This window comes from Hyalella azteca, unplaced genomic scaffold (genome assembly GCF_000764305.2).
Source record: "Hyalella azteca isolate HAZT.00-mixed unplaced genomic scaffold, Hazt_2.0.2 contig710, whole genome shotgun sequence".
In the NCBI taxonomy this organism is placed as follows: Eukaryota; Metazoa; Arthropoda; class Malacostraca; order Amphipoda; family Hyalellidae; genus Hyalella; species Hyalella azteca.
In genome coordinates this window covers 192,848-211,844 of record NW_025931047.1, presented here as the reverse complement: position 1 = coordinate 211,844, position 18,997 = coordinate 192,848, and the positions used below count along the sequence as shown (strand labels likewise).

Sequence of the window (18,997 nt, the reverse complement as noted above, 5' to 3'; positions counted from 1 at the left end):
CAGGACTTTGTAACTACAAAGGTGAAGGTTTATTTAGCAGCTCGTTAAGTTAAATGAAGTACAATAAAATCTTGCAAAAAATTGAAAAGGAGCTTATTCATCCATCTTCACTTTGGAAAACGCTCGGTAATGATGAATTACTTAGCTGATACCTTAAAATAGGTGAGTACTGCTACCACTAACACCACCACCACCACCACCACCACCACCACCACCACCACCACAACGCCGCTCGACAATTGATCTCTCGCTTGGCTCATGATTACCATCTTAGGGCGAGGGGAGCGAGGGGAGTGAGGGGAGTGAGGGGAGTGAGGGAAGCGAGGGGAGTGAGGGGAGTGAGGGAAGCGAGGGGAGTGAGGGGAGTGAGGGGAGTGAGGGGAATAAGGAAGGAGTGGGGAGTGAGCTGAAGGAAAGGAGAGAGGGAAGTGAGAAGAGAGAGGGGAGGATGAGTGAAGGGAGTGAGAGAAGGAAGAAGGGAGGGAGTGAGGGAAGTGAGGGAAGAAGAGAGAAGAGGTATTGAGGGTAATGTCAATGAGGTGTCAGGGCATAATTAACGATCATATATACAACACTGCAGAGACAACGCCACCAAATATATTATTAGGCTAATGATCTTGAGCATCCCACTTCCATTAAACGAAGGAATGAACACGATATTAATTAATAATGATATCAGTTATCGAAAAACGAATTTTATAATATAATCCACGTGTTCTATTTAGCCTCATTGGTCAATATTGAAAACGTAATGCTCAAGTTCTTTTCAAAATCAATCTTTTCGATTTCAGGCTTCGTTTATCATAAATTCTGATTTCAAACCTTCGTTAAAATATATAAATTACCTGAAATTTAAATTATTGTAGCTAAATAATCCAAGAATACAACAATTTACACCGAAAGGCAGAATTTAATTCCCCTTGATGGGGGAATCCCACACCCCAAATCCCTACTTCCATCTAATCCACATTCCCCATTCCCCCAAACCCCACATTCTGGACCTCACTCCACCACACTCCCCCCACCCCATAAGCGGGGAGATGGGGATAGGTTGGGGAAATGGCATAATGATTATTTAAATTAATTATTATGATCAAATAATAATGGAGGACCAGGTGAATGATTATGCCGATGATTGCGACGATGACAATCATTCGCAGGCGTGACGATGACGCGGTCATCAGGAATGCTCGTCATTCCCGGCAATCATTTGGATGATTGTTTCCCTCATTCCCACGTCCGAGGGACGACCCTCTGGAATGTGCTAATGGCCACACGATGGATAGCAACGCCGGAATAAATTCCGCACATATGGCAACACCGATAGAGGAAATGAAAAAAAATTATATATGTTAAGCATTATTAAAACATTTAGTGCAATTCCCTAAAACATTTAGGGAATTGCATAAAACCTGCCGTGCACCAACAGGCCGCGGTTCAAATATGACTTCGGTGGCATCGTTAAATTGCGTAATTTTTAGTTCACGGCATCTAAGGTCAGGTTTCGAAAAGCATCGTTCTGTTCCAAAATCAACCGTCAGGCCGTTCGACCGTAGGCTGATTTGATGAAAAGGATGAATACGGATAGGTAATTGGTGAGAATCAATTTTACTGTAATGTTTTGAAACACTCAGTCCGAGTAGTCTAAAAAATTTTATCGCGTATCGGCAGAGGTTCCATGCTATTCTATTGCAGGCTGTTTATCTTTAGGCTGATTGATCTTATTCAACATATGTGATCTGCGTGGTGGCCTACGGCTGATAATGTGATAGTGCGGAATTGTTTAAGGCTCCGTTCTTGAGGGAAGGGATCATGATGGTCCATTCGGAGCAAGACAGAAGTAGTCTCCGACAGGCGTCCCGGCGGTCCCCAAATTTTGATTGGGTACTAAATCTTTTCCAAATGTCGTACATATGGTAACACCGATTGTCTGCATAAATAAAAAATAATTGGTAAATATTAAATAATCGGTACATATTAAAAAATCGGAATATATATTAAAAAATCGGTAAATATTGAATAATTGGTAAATGTAAAATAATCGGTAAATATTAAACATTTTTCATGACTTAATTAAATGAATTAATTTTATTAATATATAATTGTTTTCAATCAATTTTACTCAATATCTGCCCACGCCATGCGGACTCTCGCGTGTGTGGCGCGTGCTCGCGTGCCACGTGGGTGAGCAGCCACACGCGTCAGCGGCTCTTACCTGATTTAACTAAATGCCTTCCAGGCCAGCATGCCACTTACGGCGTGACATGCCACAGCAGGCATGCCACTTACGGCGTGACATGCCACAGCAGGCAAGCTACGCCACATCAGGCTTTATGGCCAGCAGTTGTACGTTGATTGTTGCAAGGATAGTGGCAATCTTGCAACAAGTGGAATGATTGCGACCAAAACTCAGCCCACTGCATTTTTTCCCTGTAAAACGAACATTGAGTTGCCACAAAAATTCATCATTTTTCTTCGGAAATCCAAAGGCTAGGACTGGAAAATTAAAATTATATAACACCGATCGAAATCAAGAAATTAAACTGTTTCATTTCAAACATCTGACTTTTAATTTATAATAATTAGCAAGCAATAATAGTTCAACATAGATTAAACTAAAGAATTATTATAATATTTAGCTATAATACACTGTTGGAAAAAACGCTGAAAAAAAACGGTCCCAACGGCATTCTAGTGACCGGTCGCCCCGTGCAAATAAACTGTTTCGCCGTTTTTATCAGATGTTGTACGGATTTCTGGTGTTAAATTGGAATAAAAACGGTGAAACGGTGTTTCTTTTCACGTGCCGACCGGCCACTGAAACGCCGGTAATACCGTTAGCGGTAATTTTTCTAACAGTGATATTGATTATTATTATCAATGTAATATACGGCTATTACATCTATAAGATTTAATTCAAGGAAAATTCTACACCCATTAAAATGAAAGACTGATATTATCGAAATAGAGGCAACCTTTACTTGCCAAATCATGAGCAGAGTGCGACATGAGCATTGATGGATATGCCTATATATAGGCATACTGATGTATATGCCTATATTGATGTATATGCCTATATTGATGTATATGCCTATTTATTAGACATATCCTAGATGGAAATGCCTATTGGTCAGCCCAAGATCAGGATGACCCACTCAAGAGCTACAAGTGCATCAACAAGTGGAACAAGTCTCACTAATTTATGTGAATGCTGCATACGAGAAAAGCCACCTGACGTTTCGTTACCGTAGTCTCAAGCTGATATTTTATATAATGAAATATTAGTTAATATATTATAAGTATTCCAATAAATGGAAATTGAAAATTCAGGACGAAAAATGCACATGAAGAGAATGAATATGAAATGGATGTTACATTCTTCATAAAATACATTTAATATGATGATGATATGTACTATACTTTTTTTATGAAAGAATATCGAACGTTATAATGAAACTGGAAACTATAGACACACAGGAGCCAAGCAATTACAAACATAATGAAAATTTTAGACAAATATTATTAAACATTCCTCATGTAATATTGGAATATAGTGATGAATATTAAACTGTTCAAAATTCAGTGGCCGGTAGGCACATGAAAAAACACAATTTCACAGTTTTTTGCAAATTTAACACAGGAAAGTCGTAACAAATTTGGAAAAAACGGTGAAATTATGTATTTTAATAGGGCAGCCGGTCACTAGAACGCCAGTCTGACTGATTTTTCACGGTTATTTCACAATTATTTTTTCTACCCATATTCAGGAATTTTATAATAATTAAATTTTTAATATAATATTATATTATTATATAAAAAATATTATTTGAAATAATATCTCAAAAAATGATTGAAACTGTCCTAATAGGGACAAAATTCTTGCACCTAAGTGGGTCATCCAGGCTCGGTTTTAACCGGCAAAATGACGTATCAGTGCTACGTGCAGTTAAAGTGTGTCACTGCTTGGACAATGCGACTCACTAATTTTTCTGATCGTAAACTACAACGCAACACTGTCCCAAAAAGGGCGTACATCCCGTGGAGTGTTTATCCAAGGCGGCACCCTGGCTTGGATTACACATCAAAGCTGAGGATCGAAGGATCTTTGTGGATTACGCGATCCATGTCTCTCTGATTCATTACTTTGATGGAAGCTGCCAGTGGATTTGCTGGATTTAACAGCTCCTGGGGCGTGGCTTGCAGAAACTTCATTTGCTAATTTTTGTTTCTCTTGCTAGAATACATTTTTTCTATTTTATTTACACTTCCTAAGTAATTTTTTTCTTTCCGTTCATAAATGAAACAAGAACAAGTTCTTCAACACAGTAATACGGAAAAAAGTATGAATGACTTCAATATATGTACTTGTATTATCAACAATCCAATTTTCTACGTAAAAATTTTCAATGTTTTTTTTGCGTTGCAGGGAATGTTTCTTCCTAAATATGTCGCCTTTTAAAAATTTGTAAAGTTGATTCAAATTGAATTGCATAAAATATTTGTTTATTATTTGAATAACCTATTAAATTGCCGTCATTCTATTTATCATTTCGGTTAAATTACTTCCACCATTCATTATTGAACCAATATATAATTTTCGATCTCATGGAAGATAAATTTAGTATAGTTAAATCACAAATGTACGCTGAATAACAAATTTTATTTAGGTTCATATGAGGGACTTGATGATCCCTAGGATTAATTCCTTTGAGTGAGGATTACATTTCTACAATCCCCATAGATAATTCCCTATGTTTAAATCTTTATAAGAATTACATAGTTTGTAATCCTTGTGGAGTAATCTCGATGAGGAAATCCTCCGTTAGGATTTCACGGTCAGCTATCCTCAAGGAATAATCCTTAGGAGCAGTTCTTCCATGGGGATTGCTATCACCGATGAAAAATCCCCAGGAAGAAAAAAAACGTCCTTATGGATCGAATGACTATAAATCTCATTGCCATTAGGATTGACTGGATTTCGAGATGCATTTCATTGTTTAGGCTGTCAAATCATTATTTTTAGCACATTTTCTCATTTATGGAAAAAAGGTGTTATTAATTGTGCTCGACATGTCTGTCCGTCCGTCCGTGATTTCGGTGGTGAGAGAGCACGAGAAAATGCACTCTCTGTCACTCACTGCAGTGAGTAATGATCTAGATTTTTGTTTAATTATATACAAATTTCATTTATAAATAAATCGTCTAAATTCATGGTTAACCGTATCTTTAGTTTCAATTATACAGTAACATTTTAAAGTATAATTTATTTATTCAACACATTCAACAATCGAAACATTGATTCGAATCAAGAGCATTCATTTTATTTGTCATTTTGAATTTATATTCGTTCGTCTCCGTCCCTCAGTTATGTTCAATTGTACTGCATTAATAGCCTGAAACGACAAAATTTCAGTTTTTTATTATGTTCGATTAGATTTATCTGCGGTACACGACGTAAATGTAATTAGTAGAAACATTATATAAAATAGGCATCACGCGTTGGAATTTGTAACGACTGAAAGCCGTTCAAAAAAATATTTTAATTTAACGTGGCTAGCAAAATACGGTATCTCAACTCGACTGAAAATATCAAATTTTCTTCAAATTTTATGAATCTGCTTACTCGATGAAACACTAGTGTTGACTTCGCCTGCAGCCCGATAATAGGTATTGTTAACTCCTACCGCGTTTAAGGCTAATAGGGGATTTCATTGAATTTCTTTGCAGATTTTTTAACTCCCACCTATTTAATTTGGTAGGGATTGTTAATTCCCTTTCTTTTCTTCACAGAGGTAGAAACCCCCATCACAGAAATTTGGGGTGGTGGGTTTGAGTATAGTAATTTTGTTAGTTTCATTTCATTACAGAGTTCAGTACTCACCAAAGTAATTTGGTGATTTATTTCTCAGTATTTTCCCAGCTCCTATCTTTACAGGTTTGTCAACCATGAATCAGTATGACATTTAAATTCTACCTCTTCTCTTCGCAGAACAACCACAAGATTTTTGGTCGAGCAAACCTCGTCCACTCTGGGACTCTCATGGCGTCACCCGAGAGCGCCGAACTCCATCCTGTTTTACCATCTCTTCCCTTGTTGGCAACAACAACCACGAGAAAAACCACGACAACAAAAACGAGCACCGAAACGGCAGCGATCAAAATGGCAACCCGACAAAAGATGCATCAATCGATTTAAACTTCGGCAGTTTCCGGCCTGCAGACTTTTCGAAAGAGCGGACATTCAGAAACCAACTTGATGAAACTCGAATTGAAAACAAAGGGTGGCATCATTCCATGGCTGAAGATAGAGATGACGATGAGAGAGAATGGAAAAATGGACAAGAAGATGACGAGACCAAAGAAGCAATAGATGTAGAAGGCACGAATGAATCGACGAACAAGTATACAAACCGATATGCTGATGATGATATGCTAAGCAATAGGATGGATCAAGATGACAACGAAGAAGCTAATTCAGACATAGATGTTGGGGGACCACATCCAAAGGGGCATCTTGACTCCAAAAATTACGATGGGGAAAAAGATAGCACACATTCCCCGTCTCCCAAATGCATGTTTTCACCAACCTCAGTCTTGCCAAAACATGAAATTTCACAAGACAAAATTTCTTTTCCTCTACGACTACCATTTAACCACGAATCTTTATTCAGTTTGTCTTCACGCCACACAGGAGCTTTTCAACCTCTACTATCAGACCCCAGACTACATCCTGATCGACAGGATCTCAGTCGAATCGCATCCGATAATCCAATTTTTCAGACTTCACAAGAAACCACAGAAAATGGAAATCAAGTAGGTAGTAAGTCTTCGACTAATTCTAGGGAATCCTCTCCAAAAATGTCTCCGGTACATCAGTTTTCGCCTCTTTCTCGGACATTCATGCCACATTTGTGTTTGAATTCCAGTAACCGTGAAGCATTTATGAATTTACATAGGCCTTTAGGTTTTGGATTATATCCACCAAGTCCGAATACTTCGAAAAAAGAATTGTCATCACTCACTTCAGAAAACGAAAACTCCAAACGAAACGCTATGGAAACAGAAGCATCCCAATCGTCAATGTCAGCTTCTTTAGACGATTCTTTGCAGACGATGATGTCTACATCAGTTTCTACATCCACAACCCCACCTCCAATGTTAACATCTACTGCACAATCTTCCACCTCCCAAGAAGGTCTGCATCACCATTCAATGCAGCATTTTCCATGGCACCTCTCTAACATTGGTAATAATATTACTAATATCACTAACATAGCAAACATCAACCTCTCTAGTTTACCAAACTTACCACATCCGTTGTCAGGAAGCTTCCCATCAATATCAACATTGGGAAGTTTACAAAGCCTTTCGAATCTCAACGCAAGTCAGCTGACCAACCAGCTAACCAACTCTTTGTCGGGTCAGCTTGGGAGTTCGTTATCTACACACCTTGGAAATTCCTTATCCAGTTCACTAACTAGTCATTTCGGTTCTTCTTTGTGTGGTCCAATGGGTGAACCACATCGGATATTCCCCTGGTCTTTATCACAATGTCCACTACCCCCTTTTCGTATGGAAGGGGGCCATTTAGCTTTCGATGGAAGCCATTTCCAAATGGATGGGTTTGCCTTAGATGGGTCACTAATCAAACCCCTTGCCTTGGGTGGGGGTGACGTGTACTCCTGTATCAAGTGCGAGAAGATGTTCTCCACCCCACATGGTCTGGAAGTCCATTCCAGACGATCCCACAACGGCAAAAGACCCTTCGCTTGCGAGATGTGCAACAAGACCTTCGGCCACGAGATCAGCCTTACGCAACACAGGCAAGTTCCCAGTTAAACTTCCAAGCCTTAAATAAAATGTTCTTTGCTCGAAGTGCTTTGATAATGCTGATATGTTCTCGTAGGACTGTTAGCTAATAACTTGAAAATGGTTTCATTAACAACCGAACTTAGTGCATTAGAAAACGTTACTTGAACTTGTAGTAAATTTGAGGAGCACCTTACGGTTTTGCTCTTTAAAACTGCCGTTTTGCTTATTTTAAACACATTTTGGCTGAAAAAATACTTAACGTCGTTGCTTTCATTTGCTCCGAAACGAAAGACAATTTTCATTATCACTAGTTTAGAAATAATTTGTAATAAGTTAGAGAACATTATGGAATTTACCTCTGAGCAATATGATTTACCAACATAAATGTCAATAAAGGGGGCTAGAAATATTTGGAGTACACAAAGTACAATTCAGAGAGTAGATAATTTTTGCGTGGTAAAACATTTAATTATTTGGTAGACTCCTACATCATCAATCATGTAAAGTTAGCAAGAGGGTTTTAACTAACCTAACAGACTAGAGATTTGGAGAAATAACTGATAGCTGAATTGATAACTAACCTTTCTAGCAGAGCAGTCCTGATAACTGATGAATAACTAAATGGATAACTAAGGGATAATTAGGTGATAACTAAATGGTATATAACCTCTCCAGCAGAGCGGTTCACACAATTAAGGGAAAACTAGAGTGATAACTAAGGAATAACTTAGAAATAAATAAAATCTCTATCAGAGCAGTTAATATTACCAAATGATGGCTAACGGATAACTAAAAGATTGCTAACCTCTCCAGCAGAGCGGTTCACATAATTAAGACACCACTAAAGTGATAACGAAGGGAAGACCTAATAAATAATATCTCTATGAGAGCGGTTAGTATAAGCAAATGATGGCTGAGGTATAACTAAAAGATTACTTACCTCTTTAGCAGAGCGGTTCACAGCGCAGAGAAAGTGTTCTCCTGCAAGCAGTGCGGCAAATGTTTCAAGAGATCTTCCACCTTATCCACCCACTTACTCATCCACTCCGACACCAGGCCTTACCCCTGCCAGTATTGCGGCAAGCGCTTCCACCAGAAGAGCGACATGAAGAAACATACCTACATCCACACAGGTCAGTGGAATCTATATTTACTGTAGACTTGTTGAGTTTAGAAGGAATTCTGCTTCACTATTGAATTCTTGCATGCAAGTATAATACCAACTTCCGGTTGACGTTGCAATTGCGCGTAATCCCGATTTCCCGACTTGAGGCGGCGGTGAATCTTGATTTCGGAGGTAACGTATGGTAATTAATGTTAGGTGAAGGTGAATAAAGTTAATTAAGATGAATCTTGATGTCAGGGTGGCGTTGAATATGAGTGAATTCCCGATTTACGGTTGAGTTATTGCATTTAAGGGGAATTCTAATCTCCGATTGACTTATTGCATTTCGAAAGGGGCGAAAATCTGGAAAGTTTTCAACCACAGATGTAAAAATGGCCATGGATTTAAGTATTAATTAATTTTAGGGTCGAAATTATTAATCGATTTCTGGAACGAAAATTTTTAAAATTTTTGAAAGGGGGAAGGATTTATGCTGTTAAATATGAATCCTTCTTTCATACGTCATTTTCTTCATTCCCGATTCTATCATTTCAGGCGAATTTATTCAAAAATTTGTAACCTGATTTCTTTTCTAATCCCGGACATCATCTTAATTTGCGAATGACCTAGTAGTATGGTCTCTATTTCTGATTTAATTATTCTCCAAAATTTTCATTTATTCATTCACATTAACAAATTTCCCCATTTATTTTATTTACCAATTTTTACAACGACCCAATTGCTCATAATTTTCAGAGCAAATAATACCTGACCTAAGAACCTTAACCCACGCGGCTATCAGCTGCGCTCATCTACAGAACATACCTGAAGACAAATAATGTTAAAACAACGCCATTTGATTGATTCTTTCGTTGGAAAACTTTTATTTACATTATTTCAACGTCACATGCTTGGCAGAATACACGTCCCCGCAACGCGAACTTTTGGTATCCCCAACTAACATAATCGAAAATTTCCACCGCGCTGCCCCAACCTCCCTCACATTTCCCCACTTTCCTCGCTTCATCCTACTCCCCCTCATCCCGCTAACTCATCTCACTCCTCCTACCATCTCGTTAATACCAGCGTCCTTTTTAGCGCATTTTCTCATTCATGGAAAAAAGGCGCTATTGTGTCTGTCATGTCCGTCCGTCTGTCCATGACTTCACGTTTTCGTCGACGAGAAAATGCGCTCTCTGTCACTCACTGCAGTGAGTACTGAGTTATATTTTTTCATTTATTCCCCATTCCACATCTATAAATCTCTTCATTCGTCCTCCCCACTCCTAACTCCATTCCTCACATTCCAAAGTCCCACTCTCTTTCTAAACTATTCCCTCACTCCTTTCGCTCCCAACCTTCCCTCTCACTTCATTTGCTTCCAACCCTTCCCCACAATCCCCTCACTCCCCTCACTCCCCTCACTCCCCACATCTCCCCTCACCCCCCAACATCACGGTAATCGTGTGGGGCGTCTGAGGCCGCATTGTAGATCCTCCCCCAGGGGCCCATGACGGGCGGTGGCCCAGCCTGCGCTACTATTGAATACAGTACTATACGAGTCTCATTAATCCTACTACTACTCCTATTTGTTCTCATACTTCTACTTCTAATCGTGCTCCTACATGTACAGCTTTTGCACCTTCTGGTACTCCTGTACAAACTACTGCAGGTGTAGGCAAGTTCCCGAATAGTATTCTTACAGATATTGCTGTTTTCACTCCTGCAATCACTCCCATCTATCTTTCACAAATCTGACTCAGAGCAGACTGGCCTATTCGCACACACACTCATTTCTTCTACTACTTCTACTTGTAATTCTTCTAATCCAATTTTAACTAAACACAGCTTTACATATATACTAGTAATAATTTGCAATACCGTGACTTTGATTGGTTGACAATTTCAATGGGTTATTAAATATAAAAACCTCAATTGAATTATCATAGTAATTGCATTAAAAGTTTTTTTACACGCCCAACTCTAACCCTAACCTAACGAGGTTGGCGTAGAAAGCATGTCGCGGATTTGCGTGCATCTTTTCTTTCTCGCGCAACTAGACGTAAAGTAATCAAGTGCGATACAGTGCGACGCAAAATTCATCGCCGTCGGGGAATTTCACGAAAATCGACGCAGTATTGCCTGAATTATGTATATATTATGTATACTTGTACTTATAAATATACTTATATTGATACCTAGGAAAGTTTGTATTGTGCCCTCGAAGTTTTATACCAGACGTTAAGATAATCTCTTCTCGACATAAGAGAAATTAAGAGCTAATTCTTCTGTCTACTTGGGCTGTAGGAATGAAAGTGTGTCACATTATGACCTTTTCCTGTTTCTGAGTGCAGGACGCTAGGGTCTTCTGCTATCAAAAGTTTCTTGAGTGTCGGAAATTCATCAGGCAGTACATAATGATTATTTTTTAAATCATTTGATTTAGCAATAATATTAATGTGCCTGCTGTTTTAGGTATCGCGCAGAATTTTCCTTGAATTTAAATAAGCAATTTATTGTAGGACAATGAAATCCAAGTGGCAATCGGACAATTTATATTAAGGTTATTCCATTCGATTTGATATAAAGTAGTTCATGCAACGTATTTTATTCATCATTAAGAGCAGTATTTATTTGAATATTTTTTCTCTGTATTAAAATTATGCCTTATTTGCAGTTGATAGCTTTTATATCATAGAAGCAATCCACTCATACACATTCCAGCTAAGCACCTACTAACCGCTCACTCAGGCAACTATGTGATGCTTTATACAAACAATGATGACCTCTTTCGTCTTATGTGAGTCATCCTGACCTACTTTGGTCCACTATAATGGCATGACAGTGTTACGAGCGGAAAGTGCGTCATTATTTGGACAATACAGCATTATTATTTCGTTATTTAGACAACACTACAATAATTTAGACATTAATTTTTCTGTGTGCAGCGGCAGTTCGCCCCGTACCGCAGGGAGCGAACCCTAGCTTGTAATATTCTTATATGCAAATTAAACAAGGCTTGCATATCCAAATATTATTATTCCCGCTCGCCATTAAATAATATTATTATGCTAAGTGAACAAGCATGATGACCGGCGGCGGGATTAGTTTGTCTCGCGGAGGCAAGATGGCCGCGTTAACGTTATCCACGTTATAAAAACGCTAAAATCCGGATAAAAAAACGATTACCGTTAAAAAAACACTCAGACACTTTTCCCAAATTGCAATGCAACCTTTGCTAGGGTCATTTTGACCCAATTTTGTCCGGCGAAAGGGAGTATCAAAGCTAGATGAATAAAGTAAGTTTATTTTTGGACAGTATGGTATATCAAATTTTTGAGTGTTAATGTTTGAATGATAAATTATCACAAAAGAAAAATAACAAGGCATCTTACGGCAACGTCCCTCGATATCACGACAAAATCCCTCGATCTTACGACAACTTCCCTCGATATTACCACAACGCAGGTCATATCTGGGCATTCCTACACTGTGATTCCTCCACTCTGTGATTCCCCCACACTGTGTCCCTCATGTCCCACACTGTCATCGTGATGTCGAGTTTAGAACACCGTTGACAACGGTGGTGCTGATGCGCCACCTATGTCCTCCTACGTCCGCAAGCCGTCGATGGGCAGTTTGCCCCACCACCGAGACCGGTAGGTAAGGTTAAACGTGACACCTGTGCATCTGTGCACATTTGAGCCATCCAATGCAGGATGCTGTTGCTTGCTAGTTGCCTAAATTGGTGGCCCATGTCAGGACAATCCGAGATATTGCTCAAAAACTCATCCACTCGTCATGAATGTCGCATGGTTAAACTTTCCCCCCAGAGCTCTTTTCTCGGTCCTGCAATGGAAAGGGATCCTTGTTAAAGAGTCTGAACTCTAGGTGCAGCGCGATCGTTAAATGGGGGTATTCGGTAAAGTCTTCTCCTCCTTTCGTTGTGATATGTCTCTATTCCGATGGTCACACTTCCAAATTGGGAAGTGTGGGTTATAATCTCCAAGTCCAACATATGATATACCTTTCCCTTCTCCTCTCCAGCGATTACGGTTGCAGGTGTTTCAACCAGCCTCAGTAGTTCAGCTCTAGGTCCTTCATACAGCTGATCTTGGACGTGAAAGTCCTGGACTGCCTCCAGTTTGTGCATCGCGCCCGCCTTGAGCGGCGCCCATAGCTGGCAGCAGGACTCAAGATTGGGGAGCAAGAGGGCTATGTAGACTGTAATCATTGGCGCTGCTTCTCTTGTTCGAAACGTCCGTCAGATCCACCCTATCCGTTGTCTGCATTCTGCATGTATTTCCTAGATGTGGTCATTAAACATGGTTTCGATCGGTACTCGTCAACACTCCGAGATCGCGAACAAGTTGCTTCGCCTCGATGTCTGTGCTGTTTGATGCCAAGCAGCGGTGCAGCATCCCCCCAAACTGTGGTTCCCCAAGGTAGTCCTCCTACACTGTTGTCTCCTCCACCCAGTGGTCCCCTACACCCTGTGGTCCCCCCACTGTGGTCCCCTCCACACTCTGGTTCCCTCTATTCTGTGGTCCCCCCACACTGTGGTACCCCACTCTGTGGTACCCCACTCTGTGGTACCCCACACTGTGGTCCCCCACACTGTGGTCCTCCACACTGTGGTCCTCCTCACTGTGGTCCTCCACATCACACACAGTATCGCATCTCTGGCTTAACAGGATCAGCGTCGCCACTTACGATCACCGCAGTGGGCGGCAGCGTATACCACGACCACCGTAACTACTGATGGCTTGAGGAGACCTTGCCTCACTCCTGCTCCCCCAACTAATTAGCGATACCTAACCTCTGTCTTGACAGGATAAGGAAAAAGAATAAGAAAACTAGATACGTGATGCCTAAACTGATTCTTTGCGTTTTTTCTCCCGCGCTTGGAAATTATGTGCAAAGTTTTGCTAATTTTCTGTGCATAAGATTAATTTTTGGAGTTGTTGAAAAGTAAATTGTGGTAAGTGGAAATAATAAATCTTAAATGCGTGGCAGACAAATTTTTAATAGTTTAAGAATTTTGTTGAGCATTTCGAAGTAGGAGAAACACGCCAGCTGCCTTTTTTTTGTGATGCATTTATTCACTTTACCTTATGATTAAGGAAATATATCAACAATATTGCTTTGGGATCTAGGGCTAATATGCCATAAAAGCTCTTACAGATCTAATTTTCTTTTTAAATTTACAATTTTGGCTCATTGGAGTTCTCGAGTAAATGCCTGAGAGCGATCATATTTAGACGAAATCATAAAACAAGTCCACCACAATCATCGATCGTGATCGCATCTCACGACCACCCCGAACACCGATCATGTTCGTACATCACGAACACCCAGATTGTCGATCGTAATCGCATCTTGTGACAATCTAAGAAATCGATCGTGATCGTACATTATGACCACCGCAACTGAGAACACTCGCGCGTTTAAAGCTCTCATCCCTTGAGGGTTGACCCTCGGCGCCCCTGATTGGCTGATGACACCCACCAATCATAGAATTAGCCCCTGGCGCCCTAGGGACCGCGTTATATACTCACATCGCTTCAAAGATTACTGCGCGGCACTAGTTCGTCGAGGTAACTAGTTTACGCAGCGGAGGCGCACGCCGCATGTAGAGCGGCTACTGCGGAGGAATCCTGTCGTCCCTCAGGCGGGCGTCCAAATTCCTGTGAATTAGTTTCGATCTTTTAGTTAAAATTTGAGTTAAAATATTTGAATTTCAATTTAATTTCGATTTAGATATTCGAATTTCAGTTGAATATTAAATTCCGAAATTCGATTTTCAGTTAAATGTCAAATTATGACATTCGAATTTCAGTTAAATATCGAACTCACATTCGAATTTCAATTAAATATCGAATTCATATATTCAAAATTAAATTTAATATTGAATTCAGATAATCGAGTATCAATTAAATATCAAATTCAGCTATAAGAATTTCAGTTGAATATCGAATTCAGATATTCGAAGATCAGTTATATATAAAATGCAACTGTCCGAATTTCAATTAAATTTCCAATTCAAATAATTCTCAAGGAGAAAGATCTATCCCCATATTTTCCGCAGCATTTTTCTTGTAAAGGAATATTTCGATGTTGCTTTCTTGATTACACGATTTTTTTGACGTAACTTTCATGTTTCCGATTCAATACGCTGATGTTGGATGAACTTTTTCACGTTGTAAATGTCTGTTAATTCTGACCAGAATTTCGTTATTTTGGTGCCATGCGTTATTTTTTATATTTGTTGAATATGTTGATTGAAATATGGCCGTTTTTGTTGGGCACGTCGTTTAATTTTTAGAAAAAATCAAGTTTCAGGAAAAAACCTCGTTCTCTCTTCAATATGCGTGAAGATAATATTCGTAAATTTTAATTATCATAACTTTAGGATTATTATACGCGTAATATCAATACAAAACTAAAAAATTAGTTTTTCATACGAATAATTCTGGCTCATAAGAAAAAAAAACGATTACCATGATGCATTTTCAAAAAATGGCTAGGGTATTTCTGTACATTAACTCGTTTTTTATATTCAAATTATTTCGGGAATGAAAAGCAAAGATTAATCAAATTTTATAAAAATTTTCAAAATTAAAATTTAATAATATATTAGTGCGATATTATTTTAATGCTAGGCCATGATGATTGCATACAGAGTCATGAGTGCAAATATCTAAACAGCGACGTATTTTTTGCCCATGTGTGAGTCATCCTGACTCATTTCGGTCCAGTACTTGGTCGTATCAGTGCTACGTCCGTTCTCTGCTTGTGTTGTAGTGCTGGGTGTGAAAAACTGAGCTCAAATTTGGACATTATGACTTATTCATTTATCTGAATGTAGCTACATTTTTCGTAATTTTCTAGAAAATTAATGAAATATTCGGAATAAATCACGTAGACTTCAATTCCAAAATCCATTTTTTTCATTTATATGTTTTTATATATATATTTTTTATTTAAATATATATTTTTCATATGTTATATGTATATAAAATTCTAACAATTAAACCGAAAGTTATTTTATAAAATTTTGAAAATTCCTGAAATGATTGGTACTATCACAGCAAGTATCATTCGTTAGTTGCCCTAAGCATCTGGCATGATCAAGAAGTCATCATTCAAACCAAGGTAAGAATTACCCCAAATAACGAACAGTTTCTTTATTCTTTATTCTTTCTTTCACACAAAGAAGCAACACAGCACGACTCAATAGAAAGAGAAAAATAAATTAAAAAATAAATAAATAAAAATAAATAAACCCTATACGCACACATAATTTGCTTCAAAAGTCAAAACTAATCCTGATTTCATAAAAACACATTGCTCCAATATCCAATGAATATTTATGTGTTACGCTTTTAATTACTTGAAAAACATTCAATCTACCGCATTAATTTGAATATGAACAATTCGCTTCACATTCAGTGACTTAAATATTTCACTTGTATTTACCCCATTTATTAATATTCCCCATATTCCACATTTACCCTATATGTTATTATATTGCACATAAAGAATAAGAAAAATATTTCACATGTACAAGTTACCCCATACACGCCAGACTTTCCCCAAAATGTATAAACTTCTCATAAATTGCCCTGAAAGAATATTCCCCGTACACAAGTTACTCCAGACACGTCACACTTTCCCCAAAATTTATAAACTACTCATAAATTGCCCCGAAAAAATATTCCGCTAACACAAGTTGCCCCAGACACTTCAGACTTTCCCCAAAATGTATAAACTGTTCATATATTGCCCTAAAAATATTCCCCTAACTCAAGTTACCCCAGACACTTCAGACTTACCCCAAAATGTATAAATTGCTCATAAATTGCCCTGAAAGAATATTTCCCTAACACAAGTTACCCCAGACACGTTAGACTTACCCCAAAATGTATAAACTGTTCATAAATTGCCCTATAAGAATATTGCCCTAACATAAGTTACCCCAGACACATCACACTTACCCCAAAATGCATGAACTATTCATAAATTTACCCCAGACACGTCAGACTTACCCCAAAATGTGTAAACTGATCATAAATTACCCTAAAAAAATATCCCCATACACAAGTTACCCCAGGCACGTCTTGCCGCCCAAAGTTACCCCAAAAGATCTCACCAGCGCCGCCAATAATTAGTTTTAGTGAGCGATGCATTAACTGATGAGCGAAGGCGCCAATACGGCCGCGTGATTGGCCAGCCAACCCTCACCAGCAGCCAATTAGCGCCTCCCGAGGGACCTCGAACACGCGAGGGGAAATTTCAAAACTCGATGAGTGGTGAACGGCCGAGTGGTGAGTGGTAAAAGGTGAGAGTTGAGTGGGGAAGGTGACTAGTAGTGGGAAATGATAGAGAGAATGAGTGGTGACAGGAGCGTTGTGAGTGGTGAAAGGTGAGTTGTGAGTGGTCGGAGAAATAAATGATAGAGAAAGTTTGTGGTGATTGGAGTGTTGCGAGTGGGGAGAGGTGAGTGGGCGGAGGTGAGTGGGGAGAGGTGAGTGGAGGGAGAAATAATAATGAGAGAGGGTGGTGAGAGGTGAAAGGTTGAGTGGGGAAGGTGAGTAAGAGTGGGAAATGATAGAGAAAATGAGTGGTGACAGGAGCGTTGTGAGTGGTGAAAGGTGAGTTGTGAGTGGGGAGTTGTGAGTGGTCGGAGAAATGACAGAGAAAGTTTGTGGTGAGTGGAGTGTTGTGAGTGGTGAAAGGTGAGTGGTGTGAGAAACAATTATCAGAGAGGGTATTGTGAGCTGAAAGGTCGAGTAGTGAAGGGTGAGTGGTGTGAAGTGAGTGGTGAGAAACGAGTGGCGATTAGTGAGTGATATCAGTCGAGAGGCGTGTAGTGAGTTGAGACAGTTGAGTGGTGTGTGGTGATAAAAGAGTGGCACGTTCAGTCTCTACAAGCCAGGGTCTGTGAGCGCTGCCATGCGAGGTCTACAAGTGGCAGGGTCTAGTGGCAGCGGCGTGTCACTAACGGGCTTCCAGTGACCAGACCTTGCCAATAGAATGCCAGACCCCGCCAATAATGGCTTAAATGTGGCATGTGGCGCTCGAATGGCGAGGGGAGAGTGAGGGGAAGTGAGGGGAAAGGGATGGGAGGGAAAGGGGAGTGAGGTATGGGGAACATTGATAAACAGAAAATGTAAGTGATGAATTTTTTGATCAGAGAGGGACTTTAAAATGAAAAAAATATATTGAAAAATATTAAAGGGAGTAGCATTAATAAATTAAGAAATTATATTAATAAATAATTCAGAAGGAAAGTATATGAATTTTTGCACTTATGGAGTAGTGGTGAAGATATTATGTAGATATAAAAAATATTAGTTATAATAGCAAAAAAAAGATACGGATAATAGCATTTAAAATTCAAAGAGCTGCAAACAAAAATTCAAGTATTTCAAGTATATCTTAGAAATCAATACACGAAAATTTGGGATTTGCACGGTTTTTATTTGCCGTTTTTTTTTTATTCCAGCTCTATTTTAATTTTAATCTCGAAACCCAACGAATTTTCTTTAGCCAAATTTCAAAGCTTTTATTCTTCAAAAACTCAATTTACACCGAATTTTCCAGCATGAAGTCTATTAAAAACTTTTGAATATGCGAATATCGGAACACAATTTCCACTGTAAGATAATTTTTTTCCACTGAAGTCATCGCGCTGGATAATTGGAGATCAAAGATGGCAATTCATGACCGGCAATTGCAGCGCCTTTACTAAAGATCGGTCAAGCCTTGAGCGCCTGGAAATTAAGGCGCTATGAAATAAAGGCGTTGCGGCGCCTAGGCGATATTTACGACACGGCAATTGCTTCAATTAAAAAACTTGTGATGTGCAATGAAGTAATATAGCCTACACTAGCCTCACCTAGCCTCACCTAGCCTCACCCCTAGCCTCACCTAGCCTCACCTAGCCTCTCCTATCCTCACCTAGCCTCACCTAGCCTCACCTAGCGTCACCTAGCCTCACCTAGCCTCACCTAGCCTCACCAAGCCTCACCTAGCCTCACCCCTAGCGTCACCTAGCCTCACCTAGCCTCTAGCAAA

The 18,997-nt window shown here is 39.2% G+C and overlaps 1 protein-coding gene across 1 annotated transcript in view; it reads left to right on the top strand.

Annotated features, from left to right (window-relative positions):
* LOC108675645 overlaps window positions 1-18,997 on the top strand; it is a 54,968-nt gene that overhangs the window by 21,320 nt on the left and 14,651 nt on the right. Inside the window, exons 2-3 of the mRNA XM_018163673.2 lie at window positions 5,990-7,823; window positions 8,764-8,945. Of these exons, the coding sequence (XP_018019162.2) occupies window positions 5,990-7,823; window positions 8,764-8,945 (2,016 nt within the window). The remainder of the gene's footprint in view (window positions 1-5,989; window positions 7,824-8,763; window positions 8,946-18,997) is intronic.